General features: G+C 45.6%; 1 protein-coding gene across 2 annotated transcripts in view; it reads left to right on the forward strand.

Annotated features, from left to right (window-relative positions):
• The window catches only part of tanc2b (tetratricopeptide repeat, ankyrin repeat and coiled-coil containing 2b), a 234,058-nt gene that overhangs the window by 178,959 nt on the left and 35,344 nt on the right, over positions 1–19,755 (forward strand). For both annotated transcript variants that reach the window (XM_061226928.1, XM_061226935.1), the window contains 3 exons: positions 3,327–3,475; positions 13,104–13,293; positions 13,858–14,106. In XM_061226928.1, coding sequence (XP_061082912.1) covers positions 3,327–3,475; positions 13,104–13,293; positions 13,858–14,106 — 588 coding nt within the window. The remainder of the gene's footprint in view (positions 1–3,326; positions 3,476–13,103; positions 13,294–13,857; positions 14,107–19,755) is intronic.

Consider the following 19,755-nt stretch of genomic DNA (forward strand, 5'->3'; position numbering starts at 1 on the left):
AGGGTTGGGCTCTGTGCTGTTTCAGGGTTGGACTCTGTGCTGTTACAGGGTTGGACTCTGTGCTGTTTTAGGGTTGGACTCTGTGTTGTTACAGGGTTGGACTCTGTGCTGTTTCAGGGTTGGGCTCTGTGCTGTTACAGGGTTGGACTCTGTGCTGTTTCAGGGTTGGGCTCTGTGCTGTTACAGGGTGGGGCTCTGTGCTGTTACAGGGTGGGGCTCTGTGCTGTTTCAGGGTGGGGCTCTGTGTTGTTACACGGTTGGGCTCTGTGTTGTTACAGGGTGAGGCTCTGTGCTGTTACAGGGTGGGGCTCTGTGTTGTTACTGGGTTGGGCTCTATATTACAGGGTGGGGCTCTGTGCTGTTACAGGGTGGGGCTCTGTGTTGTTACAGGGTGGGGCTCTGTGCTGTTACAGGGTGGGGCTCTATGCAGCCTACAGACATGCATGTGTTCCTCGGTGTTCCTGCAGCTGTTCTCTATTTGAGACATTTGTTGTCAGTTCAGGAGCAGTGCGGTAATCCTCCTATAAAGATCGGCAGTTTAAATCCTCAGCTCCCGAGCAAGAATGCCCCCTCCAAGGCATGTCTGGAAAGCCAAAATACAGGCGTCTCCCTTGGACGGGTTCATCGAAGAGACAGCCGAGAGTCAGGGAGTGTATTTGTGTGTGTGTGTGTGTGCGCGCATGCGCATGCTTGCGTGTCTCAGAGTGAACGTGAACATGACTGACGGATTGAGAGCAGCAGGCTCACAGCACCGAGAGAAAATGAATCGCATCAGGTTTCTGAAACTGCATGGTGCAAGGTTGGCTCTGTTAATGCAACTGTGTGTGGAATCCTGTCTTAATGATGCTTCTGTCATCCGTCTGACTGATGTCATGTGTGCCTTACAGGCGCTCAGCCCCACGGGGAATTAACCCCTTGGAGCCAAATACCTAATCGGGGGGAATAGCTTTAGGAGCCGGATTCACTCCTTACAAATCATATCTTCCCTTACATACCTCCATTTTGTGGTTTATAGTGCTTACAAACTGCACATTTCTTCATGCTTTACTGCACATTTATGATATCACCAATTCAGTTTCTGGTGCGTTGTAATAGATGTAATTGACTGAGGGTTCTGTTGTTAGAAGTTGTTGACTTTGGGACTTGGGTGTGCACACTCATGCAGTGCTGTTGGGTACTGTAGTCTCTTTCTCCAGACTGTAGTCATTCGCAGAAAGATGGACTCCTGTGTTTTAATTCAGCCAAAATGATGAATGTGTAACTGAGAAGCTGAAGTCATTCTGGCTTTTCCCTTATTGCATCATGCAGGGCAGGAGAAGAGGATTCTTACACCTCTCAATGACTGGGTGTGACGCAAAACAGAGGTTGCACATACACAGATATTGAATATGGAGATATGGGGAGTGGAATGTACACTGCGGGCCCATGAGTAACTCTAGTCCTGTCTGCCTAAACAAATCAAAATAAACCTTGGCTAGTCTTTTTTCATAAAAGATGAAGCAATGGTCAAAGTCCAATCAACAAACAAATCAAAAGGGGCTAGTTGCTAGTCATAAGTCAAACAAAAATATGGTAATACACAAAATCAACGAACCAATCAATAGTTCTCAAATCACACGCAAAGGTCTCCCTAGAACATTGGAAATGGTACCCTTAAAAAAAAAAAAAAAGAACCAGATGCGAAAATTGCCGATTTCCAGTGAACTGGAAGTAAAGCAGAGAATCGGGGGGAGCTGCCCTGTACTCCAGGGTAAGAATTGCCTGCTTTAAAGGCCAGTCCATAGAGCCAACACATCCGGTCTCTGCACAGACCTCTCGGTGTGCCATCTCCTCTCAGAGGACTCGGGTAGTCTCTCCTCTTTCTCTCTGCCTTCATTCTCTTTTCTAACGGACGGGCGGTGCTGAAAGCGTGCAGTCACACATCACATAATGCTGCTGAGCTCGGCGGATCGTTTCAGCCGGCTTACTGAACACAAAGTGTCCCTGAGCTGGAGCGCCGCGTGAGCCTAAAGGACAGCTTCAGCCTGGCGTGAGCCTAAAGGACAGCTTCAGCATGGCGTGAGCCTAAAGGACAGCTTCAGCGTGACGTGAGCCTAAAGGACAGCTTCAGCGTGGCGAGAGCCTAAAGGACAGCTTCAGCCTGGCGTGAGCCGAAAGAACAGCTTCAGCGTGGCCTGAGCCTAAAGGACAGCTTCAGCGTGGAGTGAGCCTAAAGGACAGCTTCAGCGTGGCGAGAGCCTAAAGGACAGCTTCAGCGTGGCGTGAGCCTAAAGGACAGCTTCAGCGTGGAGTGAGCCTAAAGGACAGCTTCAGCGTGGCGTGAGCCTAAAGGACAGCTTCAGCGTGGAGTGAGCCTAAAGGACAGCTTCAGCGTGGCGTGAGCCTAAAGGACAGCTTCAGCCTGGCGTGAGCCTAAAGGACAGCTTCAGCATGGCGTGAGCCTAAAGGACAGCTTCAGCGTGACGTGAGCCTAAAGGACAGCTTCAGCGTGGCGAGAGCCTAAAGGACAGCTTCAGCGTGGCGAGAGCCTAAAGGACAGCTTCAGCGTGGCATGAGCCTAAAGGACAGCTTCAGCATGGCGTGAGCCTAAAGGACAGCTTCTGCCGGCAGCCTCACACTCTTCCTCTGCTCCGCTTATCGTTACTGAGACTGCCGCTGTGGCTTTATTATGTTTCACACTTTCAGAAAGCCAGTGACTAGTGATGAATGTGCTTTTGTTTTAAAGGTACAATAGTTACGATTTTTGTGCTAAAACATTGTTACAAGACCATTGTAAATCCCTTCCTATCATTGAAAAAGGCTCACTGACATGTTGATTCACCCTCTGCCTGTGTTTATAGTCCTTAAATTCGGGTTTCAAAATATACAGTCGACGGACCAAGGGATTGCACCAAAACATCGTATAGCTGTACAATAAGTCAAGCTCATTGGTTGAAAATCCTCTCCGATTGCCACAGCCAATGGCGTTTCAACATCACTGAGTTCACAGAGAAGAGAGTGGGATAAGCAGTGTTGTGGTTTGAGGATGTTTATTGCTGCAATTCCTCTCTTGACCATTAGAAGTACATTACCTATTGTACCTTTATGAGGACAGTTTTTCTGTCCTCTGTTTCTTAGTGTGTACATGCTTGCGTTTGTGTGTGAGTGATGAAAGGGATGTGTAACTGGTATATCTCCACAGTGTCCCTACTGACATAATTCCCAACGCAGTTGAACGAAGAACAGAGTTGCGTTATTTGCACCGGGAATCGCAGCTCGACTGAGCGTGTCCAGCCGTTTCCGTGTCTCTCGGCCATGACTGACCCCGGCTCCCCTCTGCCCTCTAGGGGAGTCGAACCAGGAGCTGGGCCCCCCTCCGTCGGTGGATGAGGCGGCCAACACCCTGATGACGCGGCTGGGCTTCCTGCTGGGGGAGAAAGTGAGCGAGGGGCCGGCCGGGGCGCCCTACAGCATGGAGGAGCAGGACGACACCCAGGTACTGCACTCTGCATTCTGCTGTGTAACCAAACGCCCCACTCACCACGCGTGTGTGAGACCACGGCCTCATGAACTATATGCATTTAGGCCGTGCACCCTCTCAGCACACGCCTGTTAGATCACACCCCGTCCATGTGCTGCAGTACACACTAGCTGCAGTATACACACACACTAGCTGCAGTATACACACACATTAGCTGCAGTATACACACTAGCTGCAGTATACACACACACTAGCTGCAGTATACACACACATTAGCTGCAGTACACACACACACACACTAGCTGCAGTATACACACACACTAGCTGCAGTATGCACACACACTAGCTGCAGTATGCACACACACTAGCTGCAGTATACACACACACTAGCTGCAGTATACACACACATTAGCTGCAGTACACACACACACACTAGCTGCAGTATACACACACACTAGCTGCAGTATACACACACATTAGCTGCAGTATACACACTAGCTGCAGTATACACACACACTAGCTGCAGTATACACACACATTAGCTGCAGTACACACACACACACTAGCTGCAGTATACACACACACTAGCTGCAGTATACACACACACTAGCTGCAGTATACACACACACTAGCTGCAGTATACACACACACTAGCTGCAGTATACACACACATTAGCTGCAGTACACACACACACACTAGCTGCAGTATACACACACACACTAGCTGCAGTATCCACACACACTAGCTGCAGTATACACACACACTAGCTGCAGTATACATACACACTAGCTGCAGTATACACACACACTAGCTGCAGTATACACACCTGTGCGGTACACACACACACACACACACACACACACACTTTAGTTGCAGTACACACACACTTCAGCTGCAGAACTTTCATGGGTACAGGTGACGCAGCGGTAATTTGTTTTTAAAAAGTTATATCATTTTTTATTTATTTTTTTATATTGAGAGTAATATTAACTTCTCATTTCAAGCCAGCAGCATCCACTGAGTAATGCGCCTCACACATTTTAATATCAGATTCTAAATTGAACCCAGCTTGGGGACCGTCCATGTGTCCTCAGGAAATTTCTCCTTAAATTGTTTTCTGAAATGAAATGGTTTTCAGAATCTCAGAGACGTGAAGTGCAGGGTTCTATTGGCTGCGTGATATCTGCCTTCTGTACCTCATCTCAATTTTAGACAGTGTTGTTTAAATTATTTTCAATGACTGTGGTTATTGTCAATGTAATCTTGTATAAGAAATGCTCTATTCAAATCTGAATTGTCATATTTTGCCACAGTCACAGATTTCTAGTGAGCTGTCAGTGTTTGTAGCCTTTTAATACTGGTGCTCATTTAAGTTTACATTCAGTCACTTCACATCCTGAAATGCTATTTGAATAGAGGGTGGCATCTTATGTATGTGAAGAATAGTGATTCATAAACACATATTGGGCACTAACAGAAAAGGGTAGGAGTGTTTGTGAAGAAAGGAAATATCTTCTGGAGCAGTAAACTGACAGGGAGCTAATTAAAAGGTCTTGCTTAGACCAGGTATGTATTTTTATTACAAACTTATCTTGGGATATTCTGACATCCCCTGCCCTGAAAAAAAGAAGCAGTCCCTAAGAAGTTGAAAGGCATATGCCTGGCAAAGTCATTGGCCAATGGGAAAGAGGCAACATCACGCCAGATAATATGGGATTTCATGACATACCAAATCAATTAAAGGAATACTTTGGCATTTTTTTTTTTTTGGGAGCTTAAGTTAATTTAGGTAGTTACCATTTCCCCAACAATCGGAAATGATGCAATATTAACAGAGAAATTTGGGGGGGTTTCACTGTAACCGAAATTATACAAAACTAAAGTCGTGACAACGAAACCGCTCAGAATCTTAGGTCCTGCTTCAAAGAAAGGTACATACTGTAGTCAATTAAGTTGCGTATACACATTGTAACTAATAAAACATTCTTAACCCTTCCTGAACACAATCTCCAAAGTTTGTGAAAATGTCAGATTTAAAGTTGAAACATTCCGGTGTATCCCTTTAAGCATACAATAATCACCTTATTAACGGTCAAAGGACTTATTTCATCATGCAGTATTGGCAATAGGACAGTGAGACATAAAACATATTCCTTACCCATGACAGGAAATTGCCACAAATGAGCAAGATTGTGAATTCTAATATACCATAAATTGTCAAAACAGGGAGGCCGTGCAGAAGAACTACTTCCAAATTTGGATTCCGCCCTGGCCCAGTTTCTGCACTCAGTTAATCAGGAGCCAATATAATGCATTTCCGTTTTGTTGTCGATTGCTATAATTGTGCCAGTCCTGAATTAATTGAGGAACTGCTATGAAAGCAAATTAAAGCACTTCTCTTCAATGGGAACTTAAATCAAGCTGGTTTAATTGTCAGATACTGTATGCAATTATGACACTTCATATTCCATATTGGAAACATTCATATTGCTGCTTCTGCAATTCTATATGTATTATTATAGAAATTATTATAAAAATCTATATGTATTGTCTATTGTATGCATTCAACATTCTGCCTAAGCACATCCTTTAGATAGATCAATACGTAAATACCTAATTTATGCTGCTCTGAATACATTGCTTTGAAATGGGTAACATCATTACCATAGAAAAATACTTTTTAATAGTTGTGTTGAAAAATAGATCAAACCCTCTTTGGTTAACTTAAGTATGAGCCTAGGAGAGAAGCAGCAAGTTCCACCTCTCGCTGCAAGTTTATTGCAAACGCTCAGAGGCACGTTGCGTTGCAACCACAAAACATGTGCAAACTTTGTGAAGTGGCAATTTTGTGCTCGTGATTGAATTCATCACTGGAGTTCTTTCCCCCTTGGCAAGGCGTTTCATCCTTCTAAAAGAAACTCATCATACCATAATAACTTCTTTCTTCACAACTTCTCGTCTCCTTTGCTGATATTCAGTCAACTCTTACATGCTTCGTCTTAATTTTGAATAGGCCTTTCCTTTATGTCTTTTAGGATTGTGCATGCATGAGTCTTTGGGCAGAGCTAGCTTTTTGTCAGGTAGTTTCATTGTTAATTGTGACATGCCACTCCATTTTTGGTTGACTGAAAATAATTAACCGTTTCAAATAAATTGTTTAGTGAATCTCAGGCACTACACTTCGGCAGAGCCCTAAAAATGTAATTTTAGCCGTCTTAAATTCGAAGAAGTGCCCGCGTGTCTGCTAAAAGTTCTCTTCATCAGGACAACCTAAATTGGCTGGGACTGCTTCACTTTTCTAAAAGAATTTAGCCAAATTGATTCAAATATGGTGTTAATGCACTCTTCTGTCTTGATTTCTTAGGACGACGTGTCATTGAGCTATCTTCAGGCCTCTGACAATAGTCACATGGTTTAAGGTTTTTCCTGCATTAAAACCCCAGGGTCCTGTGTTAATGCGACCTCTTTAGCAGAAAACCTAAATGTTTTGTTCTAATGACCGCTATTGAAGTAGACGCTTTTCATCGATGGCACGGTCCACTACCGTAAAATTAAGTTTTGCATCGTGTGGAGGCTAGACTTTGTGATTTCACTTTGCCATGCCATAGATATTATCTAAATTGCCATTGGGAATCCCAGTCTAATGAACTTGTAACTGTCTTTCTCAATAGCATTAGTAAAATACATTTGAATTAAACCTTCTTCTAATGGTACATAATGATCAGTTCTAGATGGTTAGGCTGCTGTATGTGTGGAATGCTCTTTTTTCAGTGCTGCATAGATTTGGCACATCTACGGGGGAATCATTTCCCCCCTCTCTAATTTTCCACCAAAAAAACAGCATTTATTTTTAATATAAATAAATATAATTGTGTTAATTTCTGGTCAGTCATGTATTTTATTTTATTTATTTATTTTTATCTAAACATTTAAATATTCTACAGTATTAGTTTTGTCAGTAAACTGAAATGTAATATTTTAATCTGTATTGGTTGATCCTGGGCATGCATTAATCGGGTTTACAAAAGCACTTATATACTGTATGGACTCCCATTCACACAAGTTGAATATTTGCTATATTTTGCTAGTCTTAGTGTTTCCAGCAGTCTATATTTTTTACAGGGTAGTCCAAACCTTCTCTTTGTCACGTTGATACTGTACTTAATGCATTGGTAGTGTCCATTAGGAGGGCTTTGAGCAGAGACGGCAGCTAGTGAGCTCCTCCAGGCCTCCACCCTGGTTCAGCTGTGCTCTCTGCCTCTGTCTCCTCCCCGCATGCCTTTGAAAGGCCTCCACTTATCTTTATTATTCCACCTGTCAGCGTGGGCTGTGAGGGCGCTGCTGATGAAAGGCTGGAGGCATTCTCTCCCCGGGTTTGTCACATTAAAACAGAGCCAGGGGTCAAAGGTGAGAGACGGCGCGTTGCCCCGGCCAACACCTGGAAAATCGCCCGATTCCACAGTCCACTGGTGCGGAGAGTGGGTGAAGTCCCCCCCCCCACCCCTCTCCGTAACCACGCATATGTTTTGTTTGCACTCCAGGCAGCCTCACATATGACAATTCTATTTTTTTCCTTCTATCCATTCTTGGGAGCATCATCAACAGAGACTATGAGTCTATGATTTCAGATTTAGGGAAAAAAACCAAGGAGAAGAATCTAGACTTAACCCAATCAAGATGTCCGCTCTGCATTTAGCAGCTTCTGAAGAACCGGCAAAGGTGCCTTAGCTGCCTTCGGCTCGAGCCAAATGGTGTCCAAAATGAAGGGGGAGCTGACTGTAGTGGTTTTCACTACTGTTCCTCACATTGCTGATTAAGGACGTGTGTTATGGGAACGAGTCATATTTTTCACCGCGAAGCGCTGAAAGTTGAAAAGCTGTGAGGATGAAATGGTCTCGGTCACTGTTGAAATTCCCGGAGTGAGGCTTCGTTCTGATACGCACTGTAAATATGAGCGGGGTTTTGCTGGGCTTGTGGGCCACAGAGCCGTAAAAGCCAAAAGACCTCCGATTCTTTTAACGTAGATTTGTGGAGAATGATATTGGCGCTTGTAATGAGGTCCAAACCAAACGTCGCCAGATGAATTATAACAGCGATGTCAACAAAGGAGCTGTCACGGCAGACTGCGAAGCGTGCATTACTGAAACAGCACCCCAGAATTATGAATTGCCACCAGTAGAATGCAGAGCGAAAAGCCAAAGGAAGATTATAATGTTGCAAATGGAACCGATTACATACAGTGCAACAGATTAGATTTTGTAGGAAATTTTCACAAGCCGGAGTTGCCACACACAATGCAATTTAACCCTCAGGCGACCAACGTGTTTCGCACACACAACAGATATGACCCCAATTTCAAACTAATGAAAAACAAGCCCCAATCAATTAAAAAAAAGTTTTTTATTAAAATGACATTAAACATGTAAAAGACATTTAATTTCAATAAAAAAGCAAGAGTATATACCAATATTATTACAATTACAGCACATTTAGTAATCATTAATGTCACCCACGTTGGCTTTATTTAGGAGAATAGAGGGAATAGTAAGCCATAACACGTGACCTGTTTGAGGTCAATATATAATGTTATTGAGGTAAAATAGTGACAAATTGCATTTATCCTTGTTTTGACTGTGACACTGTTCTCTGATATTTATTTGTGAACTCATTCAGGGGAGTCAGTGCTACTATTCACAAGCTCTGTATTTGCTGCTGCTAAAATATTCAAAAAGCCACTGAGCCACAGACGTCCCCTACTTCATTCTAGAGCCCAGAATTGGTATGTATTTATTTACGACATGTTGCTTGACAAAATCAAGATCTAATATATTACCATTAAGATATCAATAAAAGTATATGTCCGGGGTCAGATAGGACCCCAGTTGGTGGCTTGAGGGTTAAGAGTGCGCTGATTCTACTGCTAAAGTCACTGCGTGAGACCTCTTCACTGTGCCCGGCTCCTGCTGCCTCTCTAAAGGTAAATCTGACACAGCATGTTACCCACCAGGCCTGCATTTTCCACTGTCATGGTGTAAATCTGCTGAAATGCACTACATTTGGCTCCAGTGAGCCGGTGAAAAAATCTGTATTGTGACTCATCCCCATTACTTCCAAGGCCAGAAAAACAGCTTCTCTAGTTTGACTGAACCGGTAACCCACTTCTTTTTAGCATATACCTAAAATAAAAACTTGACCCTCTATCTTCCGATGAATTTTTTATTTTTTAATGATTTTGGTGTTGATCTGTCTGAGGCATGAGGAAAAAAAAGTTTGGCATAGTATAGGTTTGTATATTGTCTTGGTAATGAAAGAAAAAAAGTATGAAAAGGTTGGTGTGAAAATACACAAGTATTACAATTTGATAAATTTTTTGGAGTATATACTTATATAGACGTGTTTGTATGGTTATGAAGAATTTCATAAATTGAATAAAGTGATTTTGATTTCAGCTTGTCTTTAACAGCAGGTCTTTAGTAATCATCTTCGTTGCATTCAAAACTCACTGATTTCTCAATAGCAAGGATTGGCTCATTTCATTGACAGTACTGTTATTCAAAGAAAGTCATGGCATGCCTGTTATTTTAGGAAACTTAAGTTGGGTTAGAGCTGTCTCCCATCATGTGACTTTTCACAAACTGCAGCCTCTGGTTTTGATACCTGCGTACAACAGACGATTAGGTCCTCAGGGGAGCAAGCTTACGCCATTTCCCTTTTCCTCTGTTAGAGGTTCGTTTTTCTGCCACAGTTATACTTAAAGGTACAATAGGTAAGATTTTTGTGCCATTGAAAATGGCTCACTGACATGTTGACTTAAATTCGGGTTTCAAAATATGGAGTTGACGGACCAACACTGTGTACCAAAACATTGTATAGCTGTACAATAATTCAAGCTCATTGGTTGAGAATTAGTTCTAATTGCCACAGCCAATGGCATGGGAGGGGAGGTTTCAATGTCAGTGCGTTCACAGAGAAGGGGGAAGGATAAACAGTGTTGTGGTTTGAAGGTGTTTGTTGCTGCAATTCCTCCCTTGACCATTAGAAATCCGAAATTACCTATTGTACCTTTAATTCACATAAGGAGTCTTTAGATGTGGTTTATTTTGAGGGGGCAGTGTCACATTTGCCTACCTCGGGGAGCCTCTACTGCATATCCACGCACCACATTTAAATATTTATTCCTATGCTATCCGTATATGGCAGTTCTTAGTACACCGGTTTTGCTGAGATTGAATAGTTTGTTTGAAGCATTGACCCAGTTTCTGGTGGAAATGTTACAGGTGATCCAGTTTCCAGGGGAAACTGACTCAGTTGCATTGCAGAATCAGACTTCATTTGCTTTAGTGCAGACTACTGGTCATCATGCTGAAATATCACTGTAGTTTGATATTTTAAACTTTGACAACTATAAATATGGAAATGCTTAAATGTATTTATTCTGTGTCTGCTTTTTAAATGACAAATGTTTTTGGGGAAAAATGGGTTAAATCACAAGAGTTACGCGAGGCTGGGAGTCTACTGACACTGAGCTAAGGAAACTCTGGGGCTATCTTATTTTCACTCTGAATCTTTACTCTTAACATTAAGACATACAGACCATGAAAGCAAATACATTAACATTTGACCACGAACACAGCTGAATTTGGCATTAAGACATGCAGATTATGAAAGCCAAGATATTGTTCTACAAAATGACGACGGAAGCCTAACACTGCCAAAAATGAAAATAAGCATTAACATCAATTCATGTGAAATTGGCCATCTCAGCTTACGACTGACCATTTTTCTGTGTATGTGTGCATACATGGGTGTGTTTGTGTGCTTGTGTGTACATTAATTTGTCGAAACATTTCCTCAACTGCTCCCATTTTTTTAGTGCGTTCTGCATGCTCTCTGATGCTCTTAATACTTGTCTGACGCATTCTCGGCATACTGGAATGTTTTGTCCGAGCTTGATCGGAGTAGAGCTGTAGTACGCTGTGGCACACTGGTCCTGTGGCTTTTATGGGCACACCATTTGTTCACATGAAAGTGTCAGCGGGAGCAAAAATAAGCTCAGCTGCTTCAAGGGCCAAAGGTTCAATTTGTTGTTGTTGTTTTTTTTTAAACACACCCCAAAAGGGGAGAGGAACTCACTGCAGATGGTGCTGCCTTCCTCACCGGAAGCGTTCCTCTTCTCCTCGGAAATGAATCTTTTCTTCATTTGGATGCTGGCGGAAGTTGGACTTGGCCCTCAGTAACATTGATGGTTCTGCCGTCATGAAGCCCATCGCTTACCCACTGTAGCAGAAGCTGATCTGCTGAGGCCTTTGCTTTCCTAGCCTCTGTGACCCACGCGCAGAGTGTAGCCAGGAGGAGCACCTCACGAATATGGCCGGCGGCCCCAAAACGGGACTACCAGGTCTGGATTGAGAGACTGAGGAGAAAAAGAAACCTCAGCCTGCTCGTCTCCAGGACTGATCTATATAGAGCGTGCGGTGGGAATATGCTGTTCAGCCCCTAAAAACTGCCTTTTTCTGTCTCCTGCTCTCACTGAAGCTTCAGTTGTGGTCCGGGCACCACAGTCATGATTACAGATGACCGGTTAGAGCGTGGCTAAAATAGAGCTCCTCAACCCATAAGATTTTGTGCACGATATTCTAGTCTAAATGTAGTCAGCGGTCCATGTGCTCCCAAGAATGCTTATACGAATGCAGTAAACAATTACACGCAAGTACGGTAAATTACAATACAACCGTTTTTTTGTTTTTATTTCTGGACCGACTGAGGTAAAGGGTTGGTTTTGGCCAGAATTCCACACCATTCTCTGGCTATTCTTATCACGAACCCCCCAGTGTAGACAACAGTGCTCTCACCACTAAGAAACAGCAATAATGCAGTGCAGTTTCCCATGCTGAGAACTAAACATATAAATTAAGTGAAAGGTGAAGAAGTTTCGAGAAGCGGTGGGGTGGTGGGAGTGGAAGATTGGCATGGCCCACTCTCCCTGAAGGGAACTGCCTGGAGGCTGCAGCAGGGTGCCACGGCAATGCTCCCGCTTGCTACGGCAGATGTGAGGGCCGCCCGTCCTACACAGATGAAAGGGCAACTTCAAAGCCATTCTCCCTCAACGTCACTACTGCAGCTTTGAGTTACTCCTGAGTTAGTGTGCTTTCCATATATGCCCTTGTCTGCCCAGCGGAGTGCCAGAACGTTTACCATCGCCTTCCACTGCGTTCGCCCTGCCACTCAGCACGCACTCGTACGCACCCAAGCACACACCGACATGCACACACACATGCAGGCACAGCAACACCCACTAAATATGCATGCACACCAACACACACAGCTGATGTTTACAAGTGTTTATTCTTGTAACAAAGCTTAAAAAACATTATCTCAAGGAGAAAATCTTGATTTATGTGACTGTTTGTTTGACAAGTGAAATTTCTTACCCCTTTGGTAAATTAATCAAACCGTCTCACCTCATTGCCATTATTGTCATATTTGGAAAAAAGTAATGGGAATACGATTTTAAGTCTAAAGCATAAATACTTATGGCTTATTTTCTAGTTACTGGTTACTGCTGCGCTGCTGTCATCACTCCTGAATGATGTTGTGGCCGAACTCTTGCTATTATACTTTAACTCCCCGCTCTGGTTTCAGGGCCTGGCGATGACGCAACGCATCAGCCCCTGCTCCACCCTGACCAGTAGCACCGCCTCCCCACCCGCCGGCAGCCCCTGCTCCACCCTGCCCCCGGCCGCCCCGGGGAACTCTGGGAACAAGGACTGCGCCTACGGCTCTGTCACCAGCCCCACCTCCACGCTGGAGAGCAGGGACAGCGGCATCATAGGTGAGCCCCGGCAGAGAGGACTCACCAGCCACCTGGAATAACCGAGCCACAAAGCAGATATTTTTATTATCTTAGGTTGAGTACAATGGATGGAGGTTACTAACCATTTGGTTTTTTTGGAACGTATTAAGTCTTCTAGAGCTCCATTACTTTTAGTTGCCACTAGTGATTGTTGCATCAGTATTGAAATGTTCAGTTAAGAACATTCTAAGAGCATATTTGTGATCTTATACCTTAAGGCAGTGGTCCTCACTCCTGGTCTTGGAGAGCTGCAGGGTGTGCTGGCTTTTGTTTTTACACAGCACTTGATAGATTAATATGGACCCCTTTGGAAGAATCTTAGAATACTTTTTCAGCAAGTAGTAAAAGAGACAAATGGAATTAATCTTTGCTCTACCACATCTTGCTTTTGTAAGTGTAACACTTTGAGCACTTCTCAGCCTCGCAGTATGTTCACATTGAACTTGTTTTGTTTGGTGGTTAGCCGTGGCCTGTCATGATGCGGGCAAAGCTGTTCAAATTCACCGCAGAGAGGCAAACCGTCTCCCCGTCCCTGTTCTGCAGCCACTCTCACAAGCTACTCTGAGAACGCGGAGAGGGGGGGTAAACACGGCGAGGGATCGCGGGGAAGCCTGAAGCTCTGGCAGTCCCAAAAGTCCGGCATGGACTCCTGCCTCTACCGCGTGGACGAGAACATGACCGCCTCCACCTACAGCCTCAACAAGATCCCCGAGGGCAACCTGGAGTCCATCTCCTCACACTCCGTCCAGTCCATCCCGCTGTACCTCATGCCCCGGCCCAACTCTGTGGCAGGTGAGTCCTTTCTCCAAACCCTCTCCTTATCACTCCCAGGCCGCCCCTCATGCCCCGTCCCAACTATACAGGAAATGGTGTCTGCCCCAAGGCCTCCTTCTACATCCTGTGTCATTCTCAGGTTTATGGCAGCCTGTAGCCTAGTGGCTAAGGTACATGACTGGGACCCAGATGGTTGGTGGGTCAAGCTCCGGTGTAGCCACTATAAGATCAGCACCGCTGTTGGGCCCTAACCCCTGTATTGCTCCAGGGTGGATTGTCCCCTGCTTAGTCTAAACATCTGTGAGTCAACTAAATAATATAATGTAATGGCCGTGTCCGAAACTGGATGCGACCACTGTGGTCTGAAAATATGTACGGTTTACTAAAATACTGCCTACTTGTATCATGAACCCAAATTCAGACCGTTTGTACACTGGCTGAGAAAGTCATGAGGACAAAATTTTCTCTCAATGTAGTGACCTTTAAAATACGTATTAACAGCCAGCAAAACCCTGGAAAAGTGTACATCATCAACACTACATTTACAGAAACGTTTAACCTACTTTCTCATCCAGTGTACTCAATTTACATAAGCAATGGTAGGCAAGTAAGCTGTTTTGCCTACAAAGCTCCAAACCTATGTTTCTTACTCTTCAGTGTACATGTTGTTCCTTCCTAAGGGACCTTGTGGTCTGCACATCGCATCTCCCATAACAGACGGATGTGACACCAGCGTTGTATTTGATCATATGATAGTTTTTCAAGACACACGACCGTTGAAATGCATTGTGATTCCTAGGCCTTTCTATGGGTTGTCTATAGGGCGCCTTAGACCATAATGGGTTATGTATCCAGCAAGCATTTCCACTGAAACTGGAGGTAGTTTGCAGGAAAGAGGAAGTTGGCACGGAACACAAGCTTCGCAAGCGGGCACGTGCTTTTCAAATCTGACCCGTTCATCTGAAAATAGCTGTCCGTCGCAAAGAGTTTCGGAGCCGCGCGTGTTGGCACTGGTGACCGAGGTAGGGACTTCCTGCCATTGTTGCAAGTCCTCGCTCTAGAAACCGCTTTTGTCCGCACGTCATCCCGACCACTGCAGTGTTTCATTTCAACAAGCCTTCTCCTCGCCAGCAGCTTCAACAGCTTCCCCCACGTCAGATAGCAATATCTGCCACTCTTAACGCTCAGCAGAACAATTATCCCCATTAAGGACTTGCGCTTAAAAGACCGTTCAGTGCAAGTTCAGCCCAGCTTAAATACGAAATTAAATTGCCTCTCCAAAGCAATGCACCTGCTTTAAAATCTGAAATTTCGACCAGTTCCACCTTGTAAAATATTATCCTATTTGCAGATGTCGATGGTCTAATAAATTAATATTTCATGACGACGTGTACTGCAGTATTTCTTCTCTCGTTGATGTATAGGAAATGGCGGTAAACAACAACATCTGTTGAACTGCCACCTCACTTCCACGCCTGATGGCATCCATAGATGTGCTAATGAGCGTCTGTTACATAACGCCAGGCACTGCACTGCTGATTGGGCCATTGTTCTGATGTTCAGAGCCTCGGCCAGAATGACAGGTGAGGCAAGGCGCAATGAAACCCACGCATGAGGTTTTGCAGTGCCATGGCACTATACCCTTACCAGCCTCTCTGCCTCTCTGCTTTCATCATCTGGATTAATTAAAATATGTGACCAGGACGAGCTTCAGATACTACTGTAACATGTCTCATGCTCAATCATTTCACAGAGGAGGCAGAAAAACGTTAATATATTGAGTTAATCAATATACCACCTGCCTTTCATGTATAAAAATATAATAAAAAGAAACGAGGCGAGCCTTGGTGTAGAGCATAAAAACTTGCTGGATCCTCCTCCTCAAGCCTCCGGTCTGAATGCAATGCCATGCAGCCTGCGGGAAATTTCAAACCAGGTAGACGCAAACAACATGGCCGCCATCCAACAGGCATGTCTCAGTCAGAGCTCTCAGGCCCTCTGCCAGAAGTTAGTAGATGAATGAAAGACGCCATGGTGCCTACAACCTCTCCACAAACCGAGACCTCCGCCCCATCGCTCACGTGAGCCAATGAAACATCAGCTCTCATCTCACCCAGGCCTCCGCCCCTTCACTCAAGTGAGCCAATGAAACATCAGCTCTCATCTCACCCAGGCCTCCGCCCCTTCACCAAAATGAGCCAATGAAATACTAGCTCTCATCTCACCCAGGCCGCCGCCCCTTCAATCACATGAGCCTATGAAAGACCAGCTGTATCTAATATAGAACGAGAGTGTCTTCTGTTACACACTGTAAAACATCATTACAGTTGCACATGCTTTAGCTTTTATGATCAACTGAATTTGCAAGAATTCAGTTTGGAGCTGATTTAACGCATGCAAACAGCAGAGATGAAGATGAAGAACAATTCTCTGGGAATGAAGTCGGTCCTCCGGTGCCCTGGAGTGCACTCGGGCATGTGTTTCCAATCCAAGTGGAGGCAAGGGAATACCATAGCCATGACTCATAAATTGATAATAGAAACCCTTTTTCTTTCTTCAGAGAATATTTTACAGGTTTCGGCCCCTTTTACAGTTGCTCTCGGACAGACTCGTGAAATCTGCTCTCTGCTGCTTGAACATCTGTACATTTCCCTCCTGTACTAACAAGCTTCTCTAAAGGGCCAACAAATGTCGTGAAAACTGCTCGAGAGAAAGAGTGACGATTTGGGCAGAGGAAAGTAATGGAGAGATGTTACTGTGGGCTAGGACAATCCTGAAAGAGCTCGAGGTGGTAGGTACTTCGAGAACATCTGTACATTTTCCACTCATACTAACAGGATCCTCTAAAGGGCCAGCAACCAGCCATTAAAACTACTCGAGCAGTGACTCGAGTAAGCGAGAGAGAGCGAGACAATGAAGATTTTGGGAGGGGGAAGTAGTGGTAAGATGTTCCTGAGGGCTAGGACAACCCCTGAAAGCCCTGGATGTGGTAGGTGGGCTGAGTAGGAGAGGGAAGAAACCCTAAGACTTCTGGCTTTGCAAAGAAAGAACGGGGGGGAAGGGAGAGGGAGAGCAGGGTGTGGATTGGCTGGGGCCCCCTACCCTGCAGCAGAGAACATCAAAGCTCCAGGCTTTAACTGTTCCAATCCGCCCGAGTGACAGCGAGCCGGCTTTGAAGTGCAGGGGGTAAAGCCGGCTGAGGCGGGGAGGTGGGTTCAGAAGAGAGAGCGAGAAAGAGAGAAAGAGCAAGCGTGGGGGAGAGAGGGGAAGGAGGGATGGAGATGGGGGTGGGGGGCCAATGAGAGAGATTGTGTAGGAAGAGGAGATAGGGGGGCTGCTTTAACCTGCCTAATGAGAGATGCATGGTGAAGGGGGGGGGGGGGGGGGGGGGGGGGGGAGAGAAAAATGAGGGAATTCACAAACGCATAAGGATTTCATAAGGCCTCGATTTACATTCGTACCTCTGCCTATATTTGACTCTTAGTGCTCTTTCCGACAAACAATGCTTTATTCCCTAGTTATGCAATTACGAAAGAAACAAAGACAAATTTACTGTATTTGTTCATTAGGAAGGATGCTGCTTTTCTGTGACCTGTAAACACTCCCAGTCCTTTTAACTTTTGCCGTCTCAGCTTTTTGGACAAACCGTTGAAAACCCAGTTTGAGATGCATCGTGTGAGTCCATCCCCGAGAGTTGGGAACCATAGTCAAAACATCGACACGCATGAAAGATTAGGCACATCTGCATGATATTCTTCCCCATGCACCTGGCTTTGGTGAAAAAAAATCTGAGAGCCAGAGTTATATCTGCTTCCATCGGTGGTGCATTATGTCTTGGGGACTATGTTGTGTATTTAACCGGTTTCATTGGGTAGATTATCCAGCTCTGTGCTCTCTTGTGGTCAAAGAGGTAGAGAGGACATATTTTAATAATGTTAGAAAGAGACAGCGAATGGCAGGTTACCGTGCCGCACTGCAGGCAGAGTCTGAAAGCGATGTGTTCTGAGGATAAGATGGCGGGATGAGAGAGACCGGAATGTTCCGTTTAACACAGGGGTGCACAACTCCGGGCCTGGAGAGCTACCTTAATTTATTTTTCTGACAGCTCTTGAAATTATGTTGGTTAACTCCTGTTCTTGAGCACAATGCAATCTTTAGGATGCAGCTGTAGCTGGTGCATATACAAATGTCTGATCAAGACATTATTTAGCTCATTAAATAATTAAGAGCAGAAGTTGGCACAAAATCCTGAAGCGGATCGGCCCTTGCTGTGCACCCCAGGTTTAACCTCTCCAGCTGGGCTCTGTAGGGTTTGAGGAGGTTTCAGGAGGTCTCTCTGGTTGCCGCCACGGCCTTCGTATGAGGATTTGTGCGTATTGAGATTTCGGGATTTCCTTCATCGCTCCGGCACGGTCCCCCCTCCGAGTGTCCCCTCATGCTGAGAGGGTATTCCAGCCACCACACCCCCTATCCAGGCCCAACCACATTCCCACCCAGCTGCTCTCTCTCCATTCTCTGACCTCTGCGGCAGTCCCCTGGAGGCAGGACCTGTACCAGCGCTCGAGGAGGGGGGGAGGGGGGGAGGAAGGGGAGAGGAAGTAGAGGAAGCAGCAGGGGGAGTGTTTATGTCCGCGGTTCCCTCCTGCACTGTGTCTGCAGACCGCCCCCCACCCCAAAAGCAGCTGCGGCACTTTTCCAGGACGGCCGCAAGGACACCCGGGACCCTCGGAATCTCGCAAACCCACCGGCGAGGAGAAGACCCGGGGGGGGAGGGGGGGGCACCTCTTCCAGTCAGAACTCGCAGAGGGAGCAGGGCATCTTCAGACCACTTTCATATTGTGGAATTTGTCATGCTCTACGCTTCCCCACAGAGGCGGAAAGGACACTCATGCGCTTGTTGCATGGCGCTCCTCTCTTCCTCACAGAAGCGCCTTATGGTGTTTCTAAACGGTGCGCCGGTGGCCTTTTGCCCACGGTCAGCCGTTCACTTTCAGCTGTCGTCTGGAAAACGTGGTCAGTTTCCAGCCTTCTAATCGTGGAAATACTCAGAGAATTATACCTTTTAATGGACCGTAACATCAGGAGCCTGGGCTACAGTTCTAGAACATTCTGCAATGGGACGAGGAAATGGAGATGTTTCCTATTGACACCGAGATGGGAAGCTTACCGCCAGCTCACTGTGCAGCATTACCACAGTACCAGAAGCGTCCTCACTCCCCGGGCAAGGTCAGTGCGTCCTCACTCCCCGGGCAAGGTCAGTGCGTCCTCTCTCCCCGGGCAAGGTCAGTGCGTCCTCTCTCCCCGGGCAAGGTCAGTGCGTCTTCTCTCCCTGGGCAAGGTCAGTGCGTCCTCTGTCCAGCAGGAGGGTACCACTCTCTGCCTCTGTTTCTTCCCTGCCAGTAACCGTCTTATATCATATACCTTTTTGAGCCTGTTTCTTGTCACAGTGGTACAAAGTGAATCAAGGGACCAATGAGTTGGGTTTTGTTAGTGAAATTATTTTTGTCCGTCCAAAATGGCCGCTTCCGCTCTGCCGCTGCATCCCGGCTGTAATCTCGTGCGAGCCGAACGCCCCGGAAAGCCACGCGTTACACTGAGCTGGGCTAACCGTGTTACATGGAGCTCTGAGCACACGGCGAACGGATTAGTCTCTGGAGCTGACTGACC

This window comes from Conger conger, chromosome 2 (genome assembly GCF_963514075.1).
Source record: "Conger conger chromosome 2, fConCon1.1, whole genome shotgun sequence".
In the NCBI taxonomy this organism is placed as follows: domain Eukaryota; kingdom Metazoa; phylum Chordata; class Actinopteri; order Anguilliformes; family Congridae; genus Conger; species Conger conger.